At 38.2% G+C, this 27990-nt stretch overlaps 3 protein-coding genes, 1 long non-coding RNA gene and 1 pseudogene across 4 annotated transcripts; 3 read left to right on the forward strand and 2 right to left on the reverse strand.

Moving 5' to 3' along the window:
* The first annotated feature begins 744 nt into the window (after positions 1-744).
* Positions 745-1389, forward strand: LOC111203802. The gene has a single exon (XM_022697865.1). It carries the CDS (start codon positions 745-747, stop codon positions 1387-1389), a length of 645 nt encoding a protein of 214 aa, XP_022553586.1.
* Positions 1390-7069: 5680 nt separating this feature from the next.
* LOC125589948 lies at positions 7070-11029 on the reverse strand (annotated as a pseudogene).
* Positions 11030-11246: 217 nt separating this feature from the next.
* LOC106435342 (homogentisate phytyltransferase 1, chloroplastic) lies at positions 11247-13943 on the reverse strand. The gene is made up of 13 exons (XM_013876216.3): positions 13738-13943; positions 13443-13496; positions 13071-13315; positions 12895-12978; positions 12749-12823; positions 12591-12674; positions 12429-12518; positions 12252-12353; positions 12094-12189; positions 11926-11997; positions 11754-11849; positions 11561-11665; positions 11247-11467 (listed from the first exon to the last, which is right to left on the reverse strand). The coding sequence occupies exons 1-13, from the start codon at positions 13775-13777 to the stop codon at positions 11426-11428; spliced, it is 1185 nt and encodes a 394-aa protein (XP_013731670.1). The 5' UTR covers positions 13778-13943; the 3' UTR covers positions 11247-11425.
* A 24-nt stretch (positions 13944-13967) lies between these two features.
* Positions 13968-21011, forward strand: LOC125589949. The gene is made up of 4 exons (XR_007326121.1): positions 13968-18837; positions 18929-19053; positions 19139-19425; positions 19501-21011. It is a non-coding gene; the product is annotated as an uncharacterized LOC125589949 (long non-coding RNA).
* A 4173-nt stretch (positions 21012-25184) lies between these two features.
* LOC106435340 (adagio protein 2-like) lies at positions 25185-27849 on the forward strand. Its single transcript, XM_048761864.1, has 2 exons — positions 25185-25542; positions 26045-27849. The coding sequence occupies exons 1-2, from the start codon at positions 25322-25324 to the stop codon at positions 27645-27647; spliced, it is 1824 nt and encodes a 607-aa protein (XP_048617821.1). The 5' UTR covers positions 25185-25321; the 3' UTR covers positions 27648-27849.
* Positions 27850-27990: the final 141 nt, after the last annotated feature.

Genomic DNA, 27990 nt, shown 5'->3' on the forward strand with positions numbered 1-27990 from the left:
TGACGAAGGTGGCGCACTTGTTACCTATGAAGGAAACCGATAAGTTAGAAGTACTGGCAGAGATGTATGTGGACCAAATTGTAAGGTTGCATGGTATGCCAACAGATAGAGTCTCCGATCGAGATCCTAGATTCACCTCAAATTTTTGGAAGGCGTTACAAGAAACAATGGGAACAAAGTTATTCATAAGCACTGCGTATCATCCCGAGACGGACGGCCAAACCGAAAGAACCATTCGCACCATAGAGGATATGATGCAGATGTGTATATTGGATTGGGCGGGAAACTAGGAAAAGCATTTACCATTAATCGAATTCTCCAACAACAACAACTTTCATTCTAGCATAGGTATGGCACCATATGAGGCGCTTTATGGGAGGCCATGCAAAACACCTTTATGTTGGACCGAAGTTGGAGAAAGAAGAGAGTTTGGACCCGAAATTGTAGAAGCGACGATCAAAAAGTTGGAGATCATTCAAACCAATATGAAGAAAGCGCAGGATAGACAAAAGAAGTACGGTGATCAATCAAGGAGAGAAATGGTGTTCAGTATTGGTGATTGGGTTTATCTGAACGTGTCAGCTCAAAAAGGAAAGGACCGATTCGGGAAGGTCGGGAAACTAGCGGTAAGATTCATTGGGCCTTACCAGATTATACAACGAATCGGAGAGGTAGCTTATCATCTAGACCTACCTTGAGAGATGCAAAGACATCCGGTATTTCACGTATCAATGATGCGGAAACATGTTCATGATCCCAACACACAACTTTGTGGCCCTAGAGGTATCTGCCGAGTTTGTGGGTTCATTTGTGATTCACAGGATGGATGTGGCTGTGATGACTCCCAGAGACCAAACCCTCCAAGCAAAAGAATACCTCAGAAGAGTTTCGTTAGTCATTTGCGAGAAGATGTTCTTGGCAGATTTGTTTGTGGTGCCCTTAAAAGGATATGAAGTTATCTTGGGCATGGATTGGTTATCAGGCTATCGGACACAATTAGATTGTGGAAAAGGTCGTATTTTGTTCAAGGAGAACGGGCAACGACAAATAGTGTTTTACGGGATCAGTCCAACCAAGTTTGTGTCTTTAGTAGCTGCCTTGAGAGTGGAAGTTTTGCTTAAGGATGGAGAAGCGTATCTGGTAACAGTAACTGCTAGTGAAGGACCCGCTAGCAATGGAGTTGAAATTATGGATATTGCGGTAGTACAAGAGTTCGAGGATGTGTTTGCAGCGTTGAAAGAGTTACCTCCACCTCGGAGTAACCCTTTCACAATTAACTTGGAACCTGAAGCGAAGCCGATAGAAAAGTCTCCTTACCGCATGGCACCTGCAGTGTTAGCAGAGTTGAAGAAACAACTTGAAGATTTAATGAAGAAAGGTTTCATCTGACCTAGTTCATCCCCGTGGGGAGCTCCGGTCTTATTTGTCAAGAAGAAGGATGGTAGCATGCGGCTTTGCATTGATTATCGAGGAATCAACAATATCACCATCAAAGATAAGTATCCTCTTCCGAGGATAGACGAGTTATTGGATCAGCTAAGGGGAGCAAGTTGGTTTTCAAAGATCGACTTGGCGTCGGGCTATCATCAGATTCCAATTTCAGAAGGTGATGTCATGAAGACTGCGTTTAGAACTCGTTATGGACAATACGAGTTCGTCGTAATGCTTTGTGGCCTTACTAACGCACTGGCGGCCTTCATGAGATTGATGAATGAATTCTTCCACGATTATCTCGACAAGGTCATGATAATCTTCATCGATGACATTTTAATATATTTCAAGACAGAGGTAGAGCACAACGCACACTTGAAGCTAGTGTTGGAACGGTTAAGGAACCAAAAGTTGTATGCCAAGTTCAGCAAGTGTTCTTTCTGGAAAAGAGAAATCGGGTTCTTGGGCCACCGAGTGTCTGGAGAAGGAGTTTCCGTAGATTCGAAAAAGGTGAAAGCCATTGAGGAATTGCAAAGACCATCAACGGTAACCGAGGTAAGAAGTTTCCTCGGGTTAGCCGGGTATTATCGAAAGTTCGTCAAGAACTTTCTTCGATCGCTAAGCCCCTGATGAAGTTGACTAGAAAAGGAGTTTCGTTCATCTGAGGAAAAGAAACGGAGGAAGCATTTCAGAGACCGTAGAAAGCTTTGACCACAACACCGGTATTGGCATTACCTGAACAAGGTAAACCTTACACTGTGTACGCAGATGCTCTAGGGTTGGGTTGGGTTGTGTGTTGATGTAGGAAGGCAAAGTAATTGCTTATGCATCAAGGCAACTCAGGAAGCATGAAGAGAACTACCCAACACACGATTTAGAAATGGCGGCGGTGGTGTTTGCGTTAAGGATTTGAAGATCTTACTTATATGGAGAAGTCGTGGAAGTATTCACAGATCATAAGAGTCTCAAGTACTTGTTCACACAGCCTGATTTGAACCTCCGACAAAGGCGATGGATGGAGTTTGTGGCAGATTACGACCTGAAGATTCAATATCATCCAGGCAAACCTAATGTGGTCGCAGATGCACTAAGTCGTAGAAAGTTGGCATCTGATGTTGGAAAGGAAGTGGAAGCGTTATCAAGTGAACTCAAGTTGATGACTTTATGGGCAATTGAAGGGGAGCCAAGTGAGCCTTTAGGCATACGTACCGTAAACCAGGCAGGTTTACTCGCACGGATCAGAGAGGAGCAACAGCATGATGAAAAGTTAAAAGAGATCATCACATAAGTTAAAAATCAAGAAGCTCCAAACGCAAGTGGCTATCATGTGGCGGCAGATGATACACTATTACTTAATGGGAGGATATCAGTACCACAGGGAGAAGGGCTACAAGATGAGATTTTGAAGTTGGTGCATCACTCGTTACTCAGTATCCATCCCGGGAGTACGAAAATGTACCGAGATATCCGAAGGTATTATCATTGGCCAGGAATGAAGAAATCAGTGGCGCGATGGGTGGCTCAATGTCAAACTTGTCAATAAGTCAAAGTCGAGCATCAGATTCCAGGAGGGTTGTTACAAAGCTTACCAGTACCTCAGTGGAAATGGGATTCCATATCCATGGATTTCATCACTGGGTTGCCCCCGGCTCGAGGTAGATCAAATAACACAATATAGGTGATTGTTGACAGACTGACGAAGGTGGCGCACTTGTTACCTATGAAGGAAACCGATAAGTTAGAAGTATTGGCAGAGATGTATGTGGACCAAATTGTGAGGTTGCATGGTGTTCCAACAGATATAGTCTCCGATCGATATCCTAGATTCACCTCAAATTTTTGGAAGGCGTTACAAGAAGCAGTGGGAACAAAGTTATTCATAAGCACTGCATATCATCCCGAGACGGACGGCCAAACCGAAAGAACCATTCGCACGATAGAGGATATGATGCGGATGTGTATAATTGATTGGGCGGGAAACTGGGAAAAGCATTTACCATTAATCGAATTCTCCTACAACAACAGCTTTCATTCTAGCATAGGTATGGCACCATATGAGGCGCTTTATGGGAGGCCATGCAAAACACCTTTATGCTGGACCGAAGTTGGAGAAAGAAGAGAGTTTGGACCCAAAATTGTAGAAGCGACGATGAAATAGTTGGAGATCATTCAAACCAATATGAAGAAAGTGCAGGATAGACAAAAGAAGTACGCTGACCAATCAAGGAGAGAAATGATGTTCAATATTGGTGATTGGGTTTATCTGAAAGTGTCAGCTCAAAAAGGAAAGGACCAATTCGGGAAGGTCGGGAAACTAGCGGTAAGATTCATTGGGCCTTACCAGATTATACAACAAATCGGAGAGGTAGCTTATCGTCTAAACCTACCTGGAGAGATGCAAATACATATGGTATTTCACGTATCAATGATGCAGAAACATGTTATTGAGACAGAGCAAATCGAAAACCTGCAAACAAACCTCACTTATCCATAGGGACCAATCCGAATAGGTGAACGTCGGATACGAAGATTGAAGAATCAAGAAATTCCTCAAGTCCAAGTTTTCTGGGGTAAGCGGAACCGTGTAGTTGTGACCTGGGAGGATGAATCAAGATTCAAAGCATTGCATCCAGAGTTCTTCCACGAAGATGTAGTGATGGAAGAAGGGGGATCACCGGATCCTTAGAGAATTCGGGGACGGATTCAAATAAGGGGAGGAGGATGTAATACCCCGTCTTTAAAAAAAATAACTCTAATTTCGGTATAATGGAAATTGCCGGGGAAGCCGAAGGCTCGGGAAATATTTATCCTCAAGGATAAAGTTATTCTGGAGTTTATTAAAAATATTTAGCTCATCAGATTGGGAGCGAAAAAATATTCGGGATTGATCACGGGCCAAAAATATGTCGGAAGGGTTGAAATCGCGCAAATCTACCGAGAAGCTCGAGGTGTCTCAACGCAAGGGATCAGAATGTGGTGTCAATCACTTAGAAAGCTATCTGTCTACAAAGCACGATGTGTCTCCGCAGGAAGGAGTGTTTCCTGCAGCTTGACAAGTAGAAGCACGAGGTGTCGCAGTATCTGCGAACAGCACATGCGAGCTGACATCCGGTGGCCCATGTGTCACGACGCATGAACCCCAGACATGCTGAGAGCCATGTGGATGTGGTGGTGTCTCCTGGCATGTAAAGGAGGCATGCAACAGGGCATGTGCACGCCTGTGTATCCCCACGCATGCGACCGGAAGCATGCAGGACGACACACAGGCGATCGGGTGGCTCATTCTTATTGGCCGGCAACTTATATATATATCTAGCTACCCTGGTTCATTTTCGCTCATTCAGACACAACAAGGACACTCCAAAACGTGGGTTAGAGAGAGAGAGAGAGAGAGAGAGAGAGAGAGAAGTGAGGTGCTTTAGAAGTATAGACAATTTCGAAGACCGAGAAACTGCCGGGAAGTTCCAAACGACTGTCCAGAAGTGAAAGAAGGTTCTTTCCAAGTTCTGATCAGTCCAGACCAGTCCATTCAAGATATTGACGCTGGGTTTTGGGATTTAATATCACGGTACCAAGACAAAGATTTGGAGGGGATAAAAGGGGTTTGGTCAACATCTTGAATCAAAGAGTCGAGCCATATCGCTTAATCACTGTGAGTCACGGTTAATTGTTTGTTAACAATTTTTAATGCAGGTTCCTGACATCGGAGACGGCTTCCGAGCTAGGAAAGCCGGACCGGTCTAGGTGTCAGTTTGTGGATCCGAGGCTTGAGACGATGTCTGGGCTAAGTGGATAGCAAGACTAGTCTAAGCATCCGGGTTATTGTGATTGTGTGATTATTATATGTTGTTATGGTGTGTACCTTGTGTTGGTGCTGTTGTGTGAGAACCTCGTGGTGGTTCTAGTAGTATTTTGCAGGTCATTGCTTCCTCAAATGGTACCACTAAGCTGGTCGTGGTCCGGAAAGTGGTGGGCTCGGTTTAACTTGGCTTGATCACCAAGGCCGAGTGTCACACATGGATGTGACAGCCCCCGGCGAGTCCGATAGAGGACCGGGGCACAGCAATTCCGATTGAGGACCGTGACCGGGCGATTCCCGAGCGCCTACGCTTGTGTGGTGTAATAGTGAAGGGATTGCCGGTGTCCCTTATGTGAAGGAAGAATGATTTTGTTGGGCCCTAGGAGTATATATATATGGTTGATTGATGTAACACTCATAAAGAGTGTTTTGATTTATTATGGTTTAATGGTTTATTGCTTATATCGGTCATGCTTTATGATCTTGAATATTGATTGTTGAACTACCCGTCTTGCTTATGTTTGGAGTTGGGTTTAGAATGACGGGTAGTTGTATATGCTAGATAGGGAACCCTGGTTCACTGAGTGAAACTAGTTCACTCACTCCTCACATCCTTTTGCAGGTGGCCAGTAGAAAGGACCATAGCGCTCGCGGAACTGTAGGAGCTGGTGTAGATTAGACATCTTTTGCTAAAGACTCGTTTTCAAGATATATAAATGTATGTTTTACTTTCGGTTTCGTCCATGGACCCTATGTATAATATTTTGGGCTTGTGAACTTTATGTTTTACATATATGAAATAAAATATGTTTTATATTCGTGACGTGTTGAATCTGATATTAGGCTAGTCCAACCTAACACAACTCAATGACTCGGTACGGGTTGCAAAGCCTCATGCCGAAGATTAGAGGAAACGAGTTTTGAATGTATATTTTGGGTTACAGAATTATGTTTGTGACTTGGAAAGTCTATTCTCAACCCGTCGTAACACTTCCGGACTTGGCAGAGGAAGGTTGTTCGGGCATGTTCTTGTTTGATTGTTGCCTAGCCAACTGACCGATGTCTAAAACGGTTTGGGGGTGTTACAGGGAGGAACAACAAAGTGTTTAGTAATATTGACATTGATCCCAGTGAAACGCTAAGAATAGCAGAAACAGAGTTCACACTATAGACTGAAGCACAACTACTAAACACACAACGGGCAGCACAGCCAGTCGATGTGAGGAATTTACAAGCCATTCAGGGGTGATGGTGTTTCACAGATGGCTCATGCAAAGATAAGGATATTTATTCAGGACATGGTTAGTATAGTACCCTTGAGGGTTTCGATGGTCTGATGGGAGCAATAAATGTTAGGGCATCTTTATCACCTCTTGCGGAGATAGATGCATTAATATGGGCGATGGAGTGTATGAGGAATCTGCATCAATTTCAGGTCATGTTTGCTACGGATTGTTCTCAACTGGTGAAGATGGTTTCGGAACCAGAAGAATGGTCAGCATTTGAAGTGCATCTGGAAGATATAAAATTTTTGAAGGAAAGTTTTCGCAACTCAGAAATCATTCATGTACCTCGAACGGAGAATTCAAGGGCGGATAGTCTAGCACGCAGTGTCAGGAAACAAACGTCTTTTGTCGTTCACATGGATGCAGAGTTACCAGTTTGGTTAACAGAGTCAATATGAGTATGTATTTGATGACAAAAAAAGTATATATATATATATATACATATAACATAACTAAATATATATACATATAGATTTAATTTAAAAATCTATTAAAAGTATCCAAAAATAGTTGAGGATAACTAAATTATTATAAAGTATCCTAACTACCCGAAAGTATCTGAAACTATTCAGATAGTTTTATTTGAAATATCCAAAGTAATCCGAAATATCCAAACTTCTTATTTAAATCATCCTAATTATTTGATATTTTACCCTAAATAATTTATCCGAATTACCCGAACTAACCGAATCCGAACCGGAACCAAATGAGAACCGAATTTTTTCCGGATATTGTTCGGTTCCTAGTTTTACTATCTGAACCGAACCAAACCTGAAACTATCTGAACCGAACCGAACCGAAAATAGGTAAAGTAGCAAAATGGATCTTCTAGCCCCCTACCCGAACTATCTGAAACCCGAAGTACCCGAACCGAACCGAACTGATACCCGAAATGTCCATGCCTATATACAACAAACAAGTGAATATTATATAAAATTTAAATTGATAAAAAAACAAACGATTGATTGTTCAAATCACCATATTTATTTATGCTTACAACTTTTTTTTTGTCATCAACTATAACAGACTCAAACTGACTCTGTAAACCAAACTGGTAACTCCGCATCTATGTGAACGACGAAAGACGATTGCTTCCTACCATTGCGTGCTAGACTATCTGCCTTTGAATTCTGCGTTCTTGGTACATGAATGATCTCCGAGCTAAGAAAACTTTTCCTCAAGGTCTTTATGTCTTCCAAATAATTTGCAAAAGCTGGTCATTCATCTGGTTCCAAAACCATCTTCACCACTTGAGAGCAATCTGTTGCAAACGTAACCCGTACCTGTCGCAAGTTCCTCAAACACTCCATACACTTTATGCTTACAACTAAAGCCTCAGATTTTATGAATATGTCAAAATAAAATTAATATATAAAAGCCAATAATATATTTATTTACATTCTTTCTTAAGAAAATAGAATTAAATAAAAAATCAAATAAATAGTAATTGTCAAACATCGATTATGAAATATTAAATTTTAATAACAACTGAAAACACATTAACTATAGATTCTTTTTTTAGAACCGGGTTTTAAAGTTGACTCGGGTCATCGGTTTTACCGGTTTTTTACCGGTTTTACCAAGTTTTCTCAAATCTGGGTTTTAAGCTGAACCGGACTTGGCTTCTTCAGCGAGTTACGGTCTGACCGGTTCGACCGGCCGGTCCGGTTTTCAAAATCATGTTTTTTCTTCATTCCATAATCTGAAATTGAAATTTATTTTAATTTATTAGTTATCTTGAAATGTTTTTTGTAACTGAAGATTTTTGGAGGCAAAAACCAACTAATTCCCTAAAAGGATAGTATGAACGATTAATCTAATCTCGACTTATAACAAAGTTTAAGATATATTTATGTTTTCATCTGGCCAAAAAGAGCAGCCTAATTCTTGATAAGAATAAAATTTATGACAGGAGGATTGACGTTTTATCCCAAAACAACTTCTACCACCAAGATACCACAAGCATTGTTATTTTGAATTGTTGTCATGGTGAAGTATTTTGGTTGCCAAAAGTTTTGCTTATCTAATCTTCAATTAAATCTATTAAGGAAGTGGGTAAACCTGAAGGATGTAACAATTTCCCTCAATTCAATTGCCAAATGATACTCAAACCGCATATAACATGCCCAAAAACATAAATATTGACACTTTTAACAAGAATCTGAAAAGAAAAAAAAAAAACAAAACCAAGTTAAACACTGCAGTTGCCTAATGGATGGTTCTCAAAGATTTTTAAGGCAACATCTATCAAAGTTATGTTTTACTCTTTTAATCATGATCAAAACATTGGACAAAGAGAGGCACTCACACAAATACGGCAAAACAAAAAGAAGGATGAAGACCAAAGACCAAACAGCCAAATAGGTGTGGACTAGTTGAGTTGCAGTAAGCTTGGAACATAACAGCAACCATTTGATCTACAAAGTTTGTATGAAGATTCTCTGACAACTTCTTGTTTCAAGGATCCATTCACTCCAAAGATGTAAGCTACTTCATGAGTGGGCTAACCCATATGGTTGTTTTTATCAAAAACCACAGCGACTTTCTTCTCCTCGTCAATGAAGAAGCACGCAAATGGCCAAAACTGCCACAGAGGGTGAACGAGTTGTTTGATATTCGCGGATAAGAAAACCTTGGGGTTCCAGGACACGGCATTGGGCTGCTCAATGGTAGTGGAAATCCAGATCTCCATCGTCAATGTATCGCAGCGCTGGAATAAGACCACAAGCTTCTGCTTATTAACACTAGTAGTTGATAGACTCAAAGTATCTTGACCAGGAAAAGCCTCAAAGGGCAGAGGCAAAGGCGACCAGAATGTTTCTCTTGTGAAATCAAAACAGACTAAGAAACTATTGCTAGTTTCTGATGATGCAAACCAGTAGGTATTTCCCTTGACAGATACCCCACGTTCATCAAATCTTATTCTCCAGTCTCGCGGAGGAAGGAGGTCAAGAATAATCCTCCATGAATCAGAGTTGAAGTCGTAGATTTTGAACTCAACAAATTTTTGGGGATAATCAATAAACCTCAAGACTTTGTATCAGAGACCATACATATACTTGTCCAAATGACCATAGAGATGCTTGTCAACTTCGTGGTGATTATGTGTGTGGTCGATCCACCTGGGTTGTTGCCGGCCCCAGTACGTGTTCCAGACCAAGAGCCTAGAGTGGTATTTGGGGATGCATAACAATAAACCATCTGAATGAAAGATTTCACACACATCGATTTGATCTAGGCCAGTAAGTTTAGCTTCAGGCTTTACAATGTCGTTGGTGGTGGAAAGATTCAATCTCATCAAACCAACCCTATAATCCATCATCATGACCACAAGAGGGTCCTCTTTTACTTGATGACCAAGGTGCTTTTTTGCAAATAACTCACATCTCGACAAAGTGTTCCACCTCTTGCAAGTAGATCGGACAGGTCTCAGAGATGTCATCGGAATTCGACAGAGCACCTCCTCTTCCATATCCCTTGGAAGATCCAACATCTTCTGTTAGTGCAGTGACGACTGAATTTTAGAAGCTAAAGAAAAACAACTTCTCAAGGTGTCCATGTACCAGTCGTGAAGTACTACATGAAGTCGTGAAGTACTACATGAAATCGTACAAGAAGTGCTACGTGAAGTGAAGCTGTGTAGCTGACTTGAAGACTGGTATTGGAGCCGACTTAGAGCTGAAGTAAAGACTACTTGGAGGATAAGCAAACTATGATTTACCTTGGAGAAAAGGTAAATCATCAAGGGAAGATTTCCAAAAGACTTTGAAAAGGTTTGGAAATATTCCATAAAGGAAGATATGGTAATATCTCTTCATTGGGAAGTTGGCTAGGGCAAGCCACGAAGTCTACAAGTATAAGTAGACAGAGACGTGCCTTGGGATAGGTACCACCTCAAGAGAAGGCCGTAAGCAGAAGGGCTTTGGTGTTGAATTAGAGTAGACAGAAAGCATAAGGGATACGGGTTATGAGGGGGTCAGAGGGGTTCTTGGGTTAGTTTGATCTAGGAACGTGTTAGGCTGGTGTCTCTATCTGAGTGTGACATGTTAGTCAACTTGGAAGGGAGCTAGTAAGGCACTAGATTTATCTATGTAAAGATAAACCTTCATTGTAATCAAGCTGTAGTACTTTGTGAAATAAATAAAAGCATTGTACTTGTATGTATTACTCTCTGTAACATATTCTTCTTGCACTTTCATCTTCTTCATCGCCCAAACTTGTCACTGTATTCCTTCTTGCAGGAAAAGTTAGGTCAACTATCAATTTAAAAAACAGAAAAACAAAAGCAACTTGCTTGTCCTCGTTACAGATTTCTTCTTTGCCTCTCGATATATATTACAATTGAAGACCAAAAAACCCTCAAGGAAAAGGATTCTATTACTGACACAAATTAATTAGGAGAAGAAAGTCGCTGTTTGTTTTTTATTCTCGTATGCAGCTAGATAAATAGACCTTTATACATAAAATCTGTTGATAAATATACAGGAAACACCTCATCTATAATGTATCGAGTTAGATTAAGTTGAATAGACTTCCAACCTAAAACTAATTAGTCATAAATAGATTGGTTCATCTTATCTTATATCCCTTCTAACTTCCTATGTGGGCACCTTTGTCCATAAATAGTTACCCCTGCCTTTTGGTTTAGTTTGTGTGTCCACAGATTGTGACATATTATTCAGCCTAAACAACTCACTATTAGTTTGGATACTTAACCAAACAAGGGTTTCTTGCTGCACAAGGAAAAAATCCCCTTTTTAAATTGCCCAAACGAATGCTCGGCAATGCTTTGCAGTTTATTAATGTTTAAGGATAAAAGAGCTAATCTCTACCTAGTTTCATACTCTTTGTCTGAATAAAAACAGAAGCACAGTAATGACTTTATCTTCTTCTTCTTCTTCTTCTGATGTCACTTCAGAAAAGGCAACAGCAAGTACTCTGCATAAAACAGCTGATGACAACAGAGATGAAGAAATTATTAGTAATGGTGTCTGATAATATATGATGAACTTGAAAGTACTCTGTTTTATAGCCAAAATCTAACCTTCCAAATGAACATATAACATGAAGTTATTTCGGTTTTACTACTCAGATCAACAGACTTAGCTCGAGTCCACAAGGTTGTCGCCAGAATCACATGACCCACAACCTAACAAAAATCAAACATAAAATGAAGCCTTAATCACTCAAAACGAGGAACTAGTAAAGCAGTTTGATGTGTAGAGAAAGAGTGTTACCGAGATGAATTTGCTCCATATGAACGGAGACGTGGCTCCAACTAGAATAGCAACAGCGTAAGCCATTTGAAGTAGTGAAACACATGTCCAAAACACCTGTGTTTTTCGCAAGAAGTATCTCATTTTAGTTTTAGTTCTGAGTCTAACAAGTTCTTTAGTTTTGGAATCTTACCCGTTTCTGACCGAGAGTAACAGAGAATGATCTGATTCCAAAGATCTTATCCCCTTCAATATCAGGTATATCCTGCATCAAATCAACACAAAGAAGCTTCATCATCTCTATACTAGTAGAATGCTTTACTTTGAGTTAACAACATAATCATCTCCATCTTTGTGTTACCTTAAACAATGCAATGACCACAGAGAAGAAGCTCATAAACGCAGTGGCGAAAATAAGAGGTCTAGTGAACATAACCGGTCTTCCAAACACATGGGTCTGCCAACAAAAGGTGATGTTGATGGATAACTTCAAAGCATAAGGAAACTAATTTTAAGTACCTGAATATGCAGATAAAAGGCTATTTGAACAATAATAGCCCGGACTGCGAGGATACACATGGCTGCAACCAATGCAAATCTTTTCCACCGTAAAAGTGGCAACTGTTTTGTAGTAGATAAAAAGTTAATAAAAGCTTTGATATCAGTTAAATCCTCAAGGTGAGAAACTTAACTTACATTGATAGAGTATGCAGTACCGAGGATGAAACTCACAAAAAGCGCCCAGAACAATGGCCATGAACCAACAATCCACCCCAGCCAGAAACTCTATAAGTTTTGTTTTTAAACAAATTAGACTTCTAAAAGTGTTACAGTTTTTTGTGAAAATGGGATTCATACCATGATGAAGAAGGAAGCTACAATCGCAATGCCGGTTTTAACAGAATACTCCCCTGATGCCAACGGAAGATATGGTTTGTTAACCTGCAAAAGGACCACATAGAGTATGATCTAAGCACTAGTGAAGATGATTTGATCACATAACACACATATGTTACCTTGTCTATTTCAACATCAGACAACTGATTGAGCCCAACTATGTATATGTTCATCATAAGAGCTGCAACAACAGCCTGACAACAAAACTCAAAATTGTTAAAACAGAGAAATGAAATAGTTAATGCTAACACACCATTCAATTTACCTCCAAGATGCCAGTGAAAAGTAATGGAGATATGTCAGAAACCTTCTCTACTGCTAAGAAAGATACAGATAAAATGCTAAGCACCTGAAAAAACCAAAAACCAAACACAGAACTAATGTTATCTTCTTGTTACAGCCGTAAAGATTTTGGTTTTCAAAAGAGGAACGTTGCTTAACTGTGCCGATAACTGTGTGAGGCCTTGAGAATCTGTAAAAGGCATCTAAAGAGTCTCTAAAAGAGTTTGGTTTGCTCTTAGGGTCGAAAGCCTCGGGCTGACCCGTTGTGGCATTTGCTTGAAACCTAGACTTATGTCTCGAACACAACAAGAACAATGAAGAAGATTCTTGACCATCAAGCCTAGAAACAAGATTGTTCCTACTCTTTGGTTTTGCAACAACATTACAACGCAGGACTCGGTTTCTTGCAAAAAAATTGAACAAAGAGCAAAACCTTAACTAGTTTCCAAAATACATTGTCTTGTCTTGTCTCCTAGACACCAAATGTAATCGAATATAAGCAATTAAGAAGCTAATTCACCCTAAACGCACCTGATAAAGAGAGGAGCTTTAGATTCTGCTTCCTCAAGCAAAGCCCACCACCAGCTGATAAATTGCATTGCATATTTGCATGCATGAGAAACAACAAAATTCAAATTAAACCCCAGAAAAAAATCAAGCTTTCTCCATACTGTTACATCTAATAAACAATTTCATTAAAAAAAAATTGAAACTTTTTTATTATAGTCAAACCTTTATGTATGGAAGTGAATCACAAGACAGAGCTTTAAGAAGGAAAAAAATAAAACAAGAAAAGGAAATAGATCTGGAAGAGATTCTAGATTACCGGCGGAGAGAAGAGAAGAACTAGAGAGGAGAGACTCCATGAAAGCTGCGTTGCTCTCTTTTTCTTTCCTTGCTTCAGTTCAAAGATCAAAGACCAAGGAGATGATCTTTGGGGACGAACAACATGAGACACGATGGGATAGTTGCAAAAGTCGGTCGAGAATTGAATAAATAATTAGTGTCACTGTTGCGTGTGTTTATGAAAGATTGACACTAAAAACTTATTTTTACCTTTTTAGGAAAAATGCAAGTAACAGATGCAAATGCAACTAGAAGAAGTAATCAAAAGTGGTTAAAAAAAGGTAGAGGTAATCAAAAGAGTTATAGAAGTAATTAGAAGAAGAAAGTCTCTAATGATAAGTGAGATGTGGTGTAGGTTTGCCACTTGGTTCCACACAAAAAAAAATCTGTCGGGAGGGACAAAGCATATCACGTGTTGTCCTTGCTAGTTATGTTGTGTCAGTTCGGCCCTCAAGTTCTCGCGGGCCGGACATTTAATCACCTCCATAGGTATAAAATACAATAAAAGTATTTAAAGTTTTAAAATATAAGTCAGATAAATTTTTGAGAATTTTTTGGGATTATTCGTAAAATAACCAAAGAAAAAAGAAAAATTGTTTTTTTAGAAAAATGATAGAAAAGATAAGAAGAGAAAAGATGAAAAAGGTGTTATTTTAGTTAGTTAGTGAATTATAGTCTTTTTGAGATTAATTTGTCTTTGACAATTAACTGTATCTTATCTTTATATATGTTATAAAATATTTACATATTTATTATATAATTAGGTGTTTTGTCCGCAATGCGACCACAAAAATGTTACTAATTTTTATTAATAAATATATTATTAATTCAAAATCAGTAAAATATGCCTATATTTATAATTTAATATAAATATATTAGGGTGCTTAATCTGAAGATAAATTACATATTATAAAATAATAGCATATGTAACTTGATTTATAGATTATATTATTAATAATTATGTATAATAGCAAAAGAATAATATGATTGAGTATATCAAACGATGGGAATTTTATCTATCATTATTATATAATAATATTGATGGTAAACATAGTTTTAGTCAAAGATTATCCATTAGCCCTTTTAAATTATATATTATAAAATTTATATAATACAATATAAACTATTTTTATATAATGATAATCATCAAATTAACAAAATCCATTTTTATTTTGTGGTTAATTATATATTAAATAATATAATTATTCATTAAGGTTAATAATGACTATATAAGACAATATAAAATACTTTTAGATAATGATAATTATCAAATCAATGAATTTCGTTTTTAACTGATGGTTAGTTATATATTAAATCAAGGAATTTTGTTTTTAATTTATGTTAATTATATATTAATAGATTTAACAATTTATTAACAGTATTAACGACTTTAACCGCTCTAATCCGAAAAATCACTTCACAAATAATAGTGTTGAAAATTTAGGAAAACATGTGAATCATCTTCTCATAACCGGGATGATTTTTTTATGCGAGATGAATTTGCATTACTTCGACTGCAAGTAATATTAGTTATAAAAAAAGAAAACGAAGATTCAAATTGTTACCTTCTCGATGACTTGCTTAGAGGCCGGAGCATTACAAGATCCAAGGGTGAAATTTCAACAAGTCTCATTTGGGTTTCTGAAGCTAGCAAATTCCACCGCGGCTGTCTTTTTAGTACCGGAACACTTGAGATCAGCCGTGAGAAAAACATTTTTTTTTTTTTGAGAAAAGCTGTGAGAAAACATCATCAGTGAATGCTTGGATTTTGTCATTTTTCTTGGTCCAGTGTCGGACACTAGGAGGGTAGTTTTCTCCAATGTAAGAAAACACAGTGTCTCTGTTGATGATGACAAAGTCGATAAGCTTTGGCTTCACATTTAGCTCTTCCTCAAATATAACCAGAAGATTATTCTTGGGCTTCAAGAAAGACCTAGGTTTATGATACTCTACTTGCGTAGGCTTTTTAAAGGCAATAAAAACAACATCCAATATCGACCAACACCTTCTTATTCACCCAAATCAAACCTTTCCCCATTCCATTCAGCCTAATTGCTACTGAGTTTTTGCTCTCTGGCGCATCAAAGTGTGTTTGTATTCACCTCACGCGTTGTTCATTAGATATATATGTGCTACCCAAATTCTCCAATATATGCTGAACTATGATCATAAACCCTTTTATTTTATTTTGGAATGTTTACTATTTCTACCTAGTACCATGTAAGTCCTGATGCTTTTCTTGAGAATTTCTGCCATTTAACCTTCTTTAAATGAAACATTGGTTTCTACCCCAATTTTTTTTTTTGAAAAAGATTATATAGATATAGACCACCAAATTTATAAAAAACAGTTTTTTTTATTTAAATCTTTGCTAAATTGTCTACAGACACCCAAATCTCAGGGCCGGCCTTGCATATGATTGTCCAATATACATAGGTTTGATAGCGTAGATTTATCATCTTAGCATTGGGTTTGAGAGTGTTACATAGGTAATTTGTTCTCTTCTCCATTTCCTTTAGACTGTCATTAGTCATTACCGATGACAAAATACTGGAAAATACATAGGTCAGTCCTCTCTGCGATGCGGTGTTAAGCTATATCTTTCTTCTTTAAAAAAAAAAGAGTGACAAAAAAATTTTAGACACCATCATGTTTCCGAGCCTTTAGTATATGGTAACATACTACTTCGATTCTGAGGTTGCCTTGAAACTGTGATTACTTCTGATTTAGGTAACTCTCATAACAAAATAAAAAACTCTTCAAGAAAACACACACCAAGATGGGGACGTGAGGATATACTTGTGGAACCCAAGGCCTTAATACATGTGAATGGGGGCCAAGATGGGGTTTATAGATGATAAACTAAGATTTACAAACTCTTGTCCCATTTAAAAAACCTAATGTCTGTTTATATATTGCTCTTGTCAAATTTTAGAACGCTATTAACCCTTTGACAACATCTATCTCGAGTGCTAAACGGAGTGGATAATGCTGATGCACTATCATATACTACAGTAGAATCAGAGTTATTGCACAAACAGAAGGCTTTGCCAATGTTAACTGAGTAAAGAAGTCCGGTCGTTGCTTAAAGATATTTCTGAAGCTATGAATAATGGAACAAGTACGTGTGCTTGTGATTTATACATGAACAAGGAACGAAGAGGAACAATGAATTTTTTAATATTCTTAAAAAAATTTAACATTTATAAAGAATAATTTTTCTTTTCTATTTTTTCTTATTTTTTTTATTCCAGACAAATATAAAATAAATTTGTTCATCTCTAAATATGATAAGATTCTTTTCCAATCCATTCTCTATCTTTCTGTGATGCTTATGAAATCATTATCCCTCTTTTCAAAAGCTTCCTCTACGTAATTAAAACAGTTGATCTGATGATGAAGCAGATGATCTGGTGTTATCTATCGCATGGAATCCTACTATATAAAAGGAGCTAAATCCTTGCTTCCTAAGCCTATCCACATGTGCACAAATATTCAGGACCAACCAATATGCCAGGTCATCACGAAGTGGGCTTGCAATTAAAAAAAACGAAATCTTCGCGGCCCAGTCCATAGCCTCATCTCGCAGCCTCTCTTGATACGGATTTTGTCACAGCCCATTAAGCCCAACTCCCAGACCAATCCAGAGACGCTCTTACGGTTCGGGTTATATCGCCCCTTTCTCTGAAATCATCGTCCCTAATCCTAAGCGCCGTCTCGATCTCTTTCTCGATTCTCTTCCTCTCCCCCAACTCATCCCCCATAACGCCTCCGATGAGAGTTCTGGTACTTCAATGTGCTCTCATAAATCCTCCATTCAAGATCTCTACAGACCTTCCACATCCGCTCTCCGTCTTGATGATATCTAGATCCCTATTTATACCCTTACCTCAGATCGTAAAATCCATACCCGTACCTCAGATCGTAAAATACATACCCTCATCATGGCGAAAACGGCGAAAACGACTGCGATCCGCACCGGCAAAGCTTCTCCTCCTCTCCTCTTCCGACATGTTTCACCAGGGCCAGACGATTCCACCTTGAAGTTTAGGCTTCTTCATTTCTGGGAAGCTCGCAAGAATGTCAAAGGAGGACCAGGGATCCTTCTTGGGATCGAGATGCTTATGATCAATGCAGAGGTATGTCTTCATTTTTCATTATATTATCGAACATTAGGTTGAGATGTTAGCGTATGTTGGAAAACAAAAATTTGATTGATTAAAATAAAAACTTGATTGATTCATAAAAAACTTGATTGATTAAAATAAAAACTTGATTGATTCGTTTGAATTATATTACCGTCTCTTTCATTGGTTTTCCTTGGCCTCTTTTCGAGAAAAAAAATTGATTGATTCGTTTGAATTATATTAGCGTATCTTTGATTGATTAGAGAGATTTGTTTCTGTTGCTTTAAACGCTTAATAATTTTAATCACTCTGAAAAAACACTTGGTTTAGCTTATCTTTTATTATATATTAGCTTATCTTTGATTGGTTTTTCTCTTTCATTATTCACTTGAGAGTGCTTTGATAGAGATCGGATAAATATTTGAACCCTTATAATTTTAGTTGAACGCTTTCAACTGACTCGATATTGTATCTCTGTTCTGTAGGGTACTTTGGCTCAGGGGTTCATCGGCCAGAATTGTCGCAACCAGTATGAGAAAGAGCTCCAGCGTGGGAGCATCTACACACTGACAAACTTCTATGCATCCAACAGCAAGGTGATGTACCATGTTGCTGATCAGAGGCTGATAATTTGCATCTCACACGCTTCTGCCCTGTCAAAGGATGAAGAAGACATTGAAGGCATTTTGACAGAGCGCTTCAGGGTCCGTTCCTTTTCGGAATTTGAAGCCAACTGCGATCTCAGAGGGGATCTTCACGGTACGGTTTAAATATTTTCTTATCATGTTTAACCATTCCAATCGGTTAACTTTGTATTGCGTGTAACTGTTTGTTGTAGATGTTGTTGGCCACCTTAAGCTGGTTGATGGCCAGGCTCTCCATCAGCGTCAGGTTTTGTGCACCAATGATGACTCAGCTTCTCGGAAAGTGATGGTCCATTTGCAGCTTAAAGAGTAAGCTGTTGTAGTTCAACCAATACAGAAATATCATTTTCTAATTTATGATTCTTACTTAAATTAAACATCTACTCTTTGTTAACTGCAGCGGTCCAGTGATGAACGTCTATCTATGGGACGAGGCCGCTGAAAGTTTCCGCCTCAAGTTTGACGCAAGTGCAGCCACTCCAACTGTTCTATTGGTCACAACGGTCAATCCTAAGAGGCTCGGTGGTAATCTCTCACACTCAATATAAGAATTCCTCATCACTCACACTCAGTTAGATAAACCTACCACTAACTGTTTCTATATTGACAGGGAAATTGTGCCTAAGTTCAATGTCCTCTTCAAGAGTGTTTTTGGATGAAGAGGTTGACCCCACCAATGAATACTTGGCATGGTTAGTATTTTATTTTTTTAGAAACAATCTATAGTTTAGACTATTATGTGTTTAACACCTTTGATGATCGCCTGATTTAAAATTCTTTGCAAGGTTGACCACGAACCCTTCTGTAACTTCTTTGGTGAACCCCGTTGAGGTGGTCAAAGCTGAGACTCTCACAATAGGTGAGATTGCCGCCTTCCTCAAGCGTCAGCCTGCTCAGGTAATCCCATTCCGTTATTACAATCAAACACTTTTCTCAATGTAGTTGCTGACAACGCTTAGGATGTGATTTCAGGTTGCCTACTTTGACTGCATTGCCACAATTGATGATGTCAAGCTTGGCACTGAGTGGTATTACATTGCTTGCAAGGATTGCAAGGATTGCCAGACCAAGTTAAACCGTGGGCCGACAACATTGCTTTGTCCAAAATGCGGGAATGAAAATGCTACTGCAGTAGCCAAGTAAGTTTCTCCTCTCAAATATGTTTTCAAGCGACAATGTATATACTAATCATTTGGTTTTTAACCAGCTATCGGGTGGAGCTGTCTGTCTATGATAATGATGAGCAGTGCACGTTCATCATTCTCGGAGATGCTGGGAAAGATCTCACAGGCAGGAAAGCAACAGAGTTGATCGATGCTTATGTTCATGTAATTGTTGTTCTGATGATAAATGATAATTTCCATAATCTTGACACTTATTTTAATCAGAGAGTCTACCAAGTTGATAAATGTATTCTGTTATATTAGGAAAATGGTGGAGATGCGGCTGAGCTTGAAGTTCCACTGCCACAGTGTTTCATTGATACAATAGGCCAGACAAAGAAATTCAGGATCAAGGTGGCTCACTACAACTTCACTTCTACCCGACTGTCCTTGACCGCTACCAAGATAGTCTCACCAGCAGAGTTACCAACAAAGAATCCCCCACTCAAGACGCCACCAGGAACTGAAGTGGAGAACACAGAGTTGGCTGAGAGTAGTGGTGGTGGTGCTTCAGCTATTGACGACCAGAAGAAAGCAAAGCGTACCAAGTGTAGTGGCTAGATCACATGCAGAATGGTCACTCTATTAGTGGCTGGTACAGACTGTCCAGTCAGGATGATTCTCTAATAATAGTCTACTTATCTCTCTTTAATCATTTTGTTTTTGCTTCTTGCTAAGACAGTTTAGGATTGGAAACACGTTATGGTTTGGTTTTCTTATTTGAGTTATTTGGTTTTTATTCATAGCTTTGTTATGAAGTTTAAGAATGATCAGCATTATCATATTAAAGTTGTTTGGTTTTCATTCCTAACTTATTAAAATTGTTTGATCAGCATGCATTTTACATACGTATACGTACTTAAGAACCTAATGCATGCATGGATTGGTTTATGTCCATGCTGATATTAATTTAATTAAAGCAACTGTAATATTAGCTGCATACTGATTCGTATACGTTGTTGGAGGTTTTTTGAATTTATAAATTCATTTTTGAATTAAAATATTATTAGTATTGATATATTAATTTAATACTTTAATTCAAACTTACTGTTGTTTTTTTAAAAAAAATTGATCACCGCTTCCAACATCTTCCCATTATAAAATAAACAAAACTTAGCTTTCCCTTTCAAAAACTTAAAAACTCCAAATTTTAATTGAGCTGACTTTTATTAAACATGTAATCCGCGCGAAGCGCGGACACCGACCCTAGTGTATTGTAAAGGGCTAAAGGCTAACGCATATTTTGGTCTACGTTACTTTTTTTTATAAAGAAAAAAAAACGAACTGTTTCGATAAAAAAAACAAAATGAAACGTGGGGCAATTCTCTCAAATACACATTTTTAAGTTTTTGTCACAAAAATAGATTTCAAACACTAAAATTGCCAAAATAACATTTTTTATTTTTTATTTTGAAAATTTTAAATTTTTTTTTTTTAATTTGAAATCTTATCTCCAAAATCTCACTCCTTAACTCTAAACTCTAAACCCTAAACCCTAAACCCTAAATCATAAACCTCACCCTTAACTTCACCCCCTTAACTTTAAATTTTAATGTCTAGATTAATTAACCCCAGGGATGTATATTGATTTCTTTTCTTTTAATAAAATATTTAAGTTTATTTTGGTCATTTTTATTTTTAAAATTTATATTTGTGACAAAAAAAAATTTTAAGTCTATCCTAGAGAATTTGTCGACGAAATGTTGTAAAGGTTTGCATTAAACCAAAGAGCTTGCTTCTTCCTTGTCTTCTAAGAAAAGTTTTCCACTCCTAATCGCTGAAGATAGCAAAAGGTCTCTTCATCAGATGCAAACACCTCAACATTTGCCACAGAAACCATCACCGCCACAACGACCACCAGCAAAAGGACCACCTGCATAAAGACCACGACGACCACGACCACGACCGCGGCCACCACGAGCACTAAAGAAACGGCTATCATTCTTATTTTCATCAGATTCCTCACTAGAATCATCACTAGTGCTCTCCTTCGTTTGAGTCTTGGCATCTATTTTAGCTTTTTTCTTACAAGGCTCCTCATAGCTCTCTCTCTCAGCTTTTACAGAGCGAGTTTTAACAGATACAGAAGCTTCATTGTTTGAATTGATCAATGAGATCAACAAATCCATCTTTTCTTCCATCTTCTGAAGACGATCAGCCAATACTTTTATGATCTCCTTCGTATCAGATCGTTCCTTCTCAATCGAGTTGTTCTTTTGCTTATTCACAGCAGGAGCTGCTGCTTCAGTTTTGATGGCGGATATCTTGTCCATGGCAATGATGAGAAAGAGCGGCTCTAGATTAGACAGAGATCACAAGTTTAATATCTAAACACAGCTCGTTTAATATTGCTCTTGCTCTTTCTCTCTCGCTCTCTTATCGTCTTCGTTATTGGATGATAATAAAGCTTGAACACCTCCTCTATTTATAGTTCCAACCACCGACCTTAGAACATGATTAACCCGGGGTTTTTAGAGTGGGATTCTTAACGGAAGCTAAGAAACTGTTTCTTAACTTTTAACTAAAAAACCTAAGAACCGGTTCTTAAAGTCCTTATTTAAGAACCGGTTCTTAACTTTTTTAGTTAAAAGTTAAGAAACAGTTTCTTAACTTCCGATAAGAACCTCATCCTAAGAACCCCGGGTTAATCATGCTTTTAGCTTTCCTTTTCCTAATTGTATTAATAATTTAATTAACCGACACATGAAAAATAAGGAAACCATTTAACGTTTTCCTTTTTGTACAGAATTTGGTTATTGGGCTGAAGATGAGTTGGGCCATATGCATACAATCTCAACCTTATGGGTAATTCAACGCCGGGGCATTTTACCCGGACCGAAGACCCGACCCGAAACCGACCTGAACCCGAGACCCGAGTGGGGTACCCAAAAACCCAAAACTTCTAGTATATATTAGGTATATGTGGATTTTTCAGTTTACTTTTGGTATTATGGGTATTTTTTAAGTTTCAAATTTTAGTTTTTGAGTATGGCTTTGGGTTTCGGATAAAAATTTAGATTTTCAAATATATAATTGGGATAATCAGATAAAATTTTGGATATTTTTCATGTCTTTGGATCAGATTTTAGATAAAATTTCTCATATTTTTGAGTATTTAAATATTTTCAGATATTTTCTGTGTGTTTTAAGTATTTTTTTGGGTTGGACCCGACTTGACCCGAACCGAACCCGATCAGTAACCGAACCAAATCAACAAACTCTAATTACCCTATTGAGTCCAACTATCTAAGAGCATCTCCAATCCCACTGCAAAAAAAAACTGCAAAATGGAGTGAAAAATGCAGTCATGAACAAACAAAAAAGACATTACTCTATATATGCAGTAATGCCTTTTTTGTTTGTTCATGACTGCATTTTCCACTCCATTTTGCAGTTTTTTTTTGCAGTGGGGTTGGAGATGCTCTAAGACCTGACCCGGACCCGAGAAGACCCGAACCGACCCCGAACCGAGAATTTCGAATTATCCTATCGGGTCCTAAACTCTTAGACCCGAAAAACCCGGACCCGCAACCACCCGAACCCGACCCGAGGATCCGAATGCCCAGGCCTAGCTAATTCATTGGGCTCAACTCATACTGAGCTTAGATTTTTCCTGAGTTAACTAAGCTAATTTATTATATAAGCTTCAATATGTAAACTCAAACTTAGATCATTTAGATCATGAGTTAAATGAATTAACTCGCGATATAATATAAAAACAATAATAATAAAATATTTATAAAATAAAATATTAAAATAAGTTTTATAATATCAAAATTTTAAATATTAAAAAAAAATTCAAAACATTAACATTAGATACTAAATTAAAAAATTAATGTAAAATTACGAGTATATATATATATATAGAAAGATGATGAGTGAAATAAATATTATTTTTACATTCTATATATATCTATTAACATTTTAGTTTTACATTTTAATCCTAGAAGATAAATATGATAAATATATTTTTTTTACATAAGATGTCGTTTGTGAAAAATTCCCAATATAAGTTTGAATATGAGTACAACTTATCATACACAGTCTGATGGACAAACAGAGGTCGTTAATCGCTCTCTCGGTAATATGCTTCGATCATTAGTTGGTGATAATATACGATCATGGAAATCTTACTAGTATCAAGCTGAGTTTGCTTACAACCACACCACGAACAGAAACACATGTTTTAGTCCATTTCATGTTGTCTATGGACATGTTCATTCTGGTCCTCGGGATCTTGCTCCATTACCAGATATGACTCGACCTCATGGAGGTGCTACTGACTTTGTTTCGTCGTTGCAGGATGTTCACATAGAAGTTGCCAAGAATTTGGGTACTGCAGTCGTCAAATACATGCGGATCTTCGCCGTCGTGATTTTCTTTTAAATATGTGACTTAGTTTGGGTGGTCCGGTCCTCACCAAGGATCGGTTACTATTGCATGAATACAACAAGCTGAAGTCTCACAAGGTCATTTAAAGGTCTGGGAGCGCATCACCGTTGATTACATTGATACATATCTATAATTCCTTTTAAAAAATACATATCCATAATTTCAAAAATGAAAACTCCAAATATATAATTTTTTTTGGTTGCGGTAGGTATCAACAATATTTTCAAATTCTGATTATCGACATTATAAATACATTTTACGTAAACCAGTATGTTTTTTTTATATAGCGTAAACCAGTATGTTGTATGTATATTTTTATAATGACATATTTTCAATATAGGATTTGCCATATTTTCATTTGATTAACAAAACCAATTGGTTTAACATATTACTTGATTTTAAAATATATCATTATAAAAATGTTATATCAAATAACACCACATTGTACCATTTTTAAATAAAAAAAATTGAATAACCAAAATATCTGAATTGATATGAATTTATCTAAATTTTAGTTAAATTTGAGTCAGGAAACCAAAAAAAAGGTTGATTTCGACATGAACCATCCATTAATTATTTCGATAAAAATATTTCGAAACTGAATTAACCGAATTGAAACCAAACTCAGAGTCACAACAGACTCGCAATGCTTGCTCTTTTCTTAGGTTTCTCTATCGTCCTTCGTCATGGTTTAATTGCAGGCGTGATTTCTCTTGTAAATCGACAACACCAATCGGTCAGCCGGTTGCTAAGTTGGCTGGTTATGTAGCAAAACCGGTACAATAAGCCGGTTCAATACCATACGGGTGGTTTAGGTGATCCAACCAATTATTGCAAGACAATAATAGTGTCAATTTCCGAATTTGATTGATGGTCGAAAGAAGTGGTTCAAAAGAAACAAAAAGATTGATGGTCGGAAGATATTTAAATTCGGTCGGTTCATTTTACTCAAAATATTAATCGGGAAGATAATTTCTACAAACCAGGAAGGTAGTCAACTGAGGAACCGGTTAAGATGAAGGAAAAAAGAAGAGGCAGTGTGAGTCATCATCATCAACCGACCGAATATATAGAAATATCTTAAGATATTATTATCCTCTACAAATATCTCATCCCTCTCTTTCTCTCTATTGGTTCGTTCGCTCGCTTGCTTGCCTCTTAAATTAAAAATCGAAAATATCAAAATTCAAAAAAATCGAAAATATCTTCTTCTACTCTTCTTCTGTGTTTCAAAGGCCATGTCCTGTATGAAAAATCAGATGGAGTGGGATAGCGATTTCGATCTCAGCGGCGGAGATAACGGACCGATTCCGTTTCCGTTGAGTAGTCAACCTAAAACGGCGACGTTTGGGTTCGTGGTCAGCGACGCTCTTGACCCTAACCACCCTATCATTTACGTCAACACCGTCTTCGAGATTATCACTGGCTATCGCGCTGACGAAGTTATTGGTAAAAACTGGTGAGCTTTCCTTCTCTTTTGCCCTTGTGTGTTACCAGACAGAGCTTTGTTCTGTCTGATTTTTTTTTTTTTTTGAAAAGTTTGTCTGAACTCCAACTACATAGGTTGTGTGTTCTGTCTTTTAGGGAAGACTTTGTCTTTTTGATGTTTTAATTTTTTATGCGTTACTGAACTATTAATATTTTCCTTTAACCATGTCATAATAATGTGTTATACTATACAATCAATGCGTTGTGGTCTTAGTATGTTTGAATTCAATGTTTGTTTTGTCTGAATTTTTTTAGAGTTTTGTCTGAATTAATGTTTAGGAACGCCAGCTATATAGTTTGTGTCTCTTTGTGCTGTTTTCTTTTTTATGCGTTACTGAACTTCTAATATCATTTTGACATGATAATGTGTTATATAATCAAATGCGTATTGGTCTTAGTATGTTGTAATTCATGTCTATATATGCGTAATCTTTGTTCGTTGCATCTGAGTTTTGTTTCTTGTTTTGTGGCAGCCGGTTCTTGCAGTGTAGAGGTCCATATGCTAAAAGGCGACACCCCTCAGTAGATTCCACAGTTGTCTCCAAGATGCGAAGATGTCTAGAAAAAGGCATTGAGTTTCAAGGGGAGTTACTCAACTTTCGCAAAGATGGCTCTCCTTTGATGAACAAGCTGCGCCTAGTCCCTATCCGTGAAGACGACGAGATCACTCACATCATAGGTGTTCTCTTCTTCACAGACGCAAAACTCGCACCGTCTCCTGCAAAAGAGATCACAAGAAAGCGAGATCCCTCCTTCACCTCTGCTTCACCGGTTGGAGAGCGTAACGTCTCTCGTGGGCTGTGTGGGATATTCGAGCTGAGCGATGAGGTCATGGCTTACAGGATCTTGTCTCGGTTGACTCCGCGTGATATCGCGTCTGTTGGTTGCGTGTGTCGGCGGTTTAATGAGTTGACGAAGAACGATGATGTGTGGAGAATGGTCTGCCAAAACACGTGGGGGAGTGAAGCTACACGTGTTCTTGAGACTGCTCCCGGTGCGAAGAGGATCGGTTGGGTGAGACTAGCTCGAGAGTTTACCACACACGAAGCAACTGCTTGGAGGAAGTTCTCCGTTGGAGGTATTGTTCAGCCTTCTCGGTGTAACTTCAGCACTTGTGCTGTTGGGAACAAGATCGTTATCTTCGGCGGCGAAGGTGTGAACATGCAACCGATGAATGATACGTTCGTGTTGGACCTTGGCTCCACTAGTCCTGAGTGGAAATCTGTTCTGGTTAGCTCTCCTCCTCCTGGTCGCTGGGGTCATACGCTCTCTTGTGTCAACGGCTCTCGTTTAGTAGTCTTTGGAGGTTACGGGAGCCATGGGTTACTCAACGATGTCTTCTTGCTAGACCTTGATGCAGACCCTCCTACATGGAGAGAAGTATCCGGTTTAGCTCCTCCAATACCAAGATCATGGCATAGCTCGTGTACGCTCGATGGAACTAAGCTTATTGTTTCTGGTGGCTGTGCTGATTCAGGAGCTTTGCTCAACGATACGTTCTTGCTTGACTTGTCTATGGATATACCGACGTGGAGGGAGATAAGAGTTCCATGGTCTCCTCCATCTCGCCTCGGACATACCTTAACAGTCTACGGTGACAGGAAGATCCTTATGTTTGGTGGTCTTGCGGAGTATGGTTCGAGGAGGTTCCGGTCTAATGATGCGTACACGATGAATCTTAGTGAGAATGAGCCGTGCTGGAGACCCTTGGTTGGGTATGGAACTAGCCTTCCTGGAGGCGTGGCAGCTCCGAGGCTGGATCATGTGGCGATTAGTCTTCCGGGTGGTCAAATCTTGATCTTTGGTGGTTCGGTTGCAGGGCTTGACTCGGCTTCTCAGCTTTATCTTCTTGATCCAACGGAGGAGAAACCGGCTTGGAGAGTGTTGAATGTTAAGGGAAGCTCACCACAGTTTGCGTGGGGACATACAACATGTGTGGTGGGAGGAACTAGGTTGGTTGTCTTTGGTGGGCAGACAGGTGAAGAGTGGATGCTAAATGAAGCTCATGAGCTGTTGTTAGCCAACTCTAGTACTAAAATCACCTCCTCAAGACATGGAGAGAAGAGGCTCTTCTAGAAATGGAAACTCGGATGGTTCTTAGTTGCTCTGTACATGGTGGTGAGTTTGTGACGTCCATGTTTTGTTAGTATTTTGATTTAATGGTATTTGTATATTCAACATTACGAATTTTATTTGTATATTCCTTCTTGTGTAGTACAATTTTGTAGGTGACCGGATGATCCAAAAACCAAACTTAATGTTTAATCTGTTTTATTTATCTACTGTTTGCTTTAAATCTGTTCAAATTATATGAAAATTTTACACTGGCAATGTTAAAATTTAAATTTAGTACTTTGCCAAAAACTTCTACCTTTATTAAATAAAAATATAAACGGTGAAATTTCTGTGTTTGACTAGA

The sequence above is a fragment of the Brassica napus genome, chromosome C7 (genome assembly GCF_020379485.1).
Source record: "Brassica napus cultivar Da-Ae chromosome C7, Da-Ae, whole genome shotgun sequence".
Taxonomy (NCBI): Eukaryota; Viridiplantae; Streptophyta; class Magnoliopsida; order Brassicales; family Brassicaceae; genus Brassica; species Brassica napus.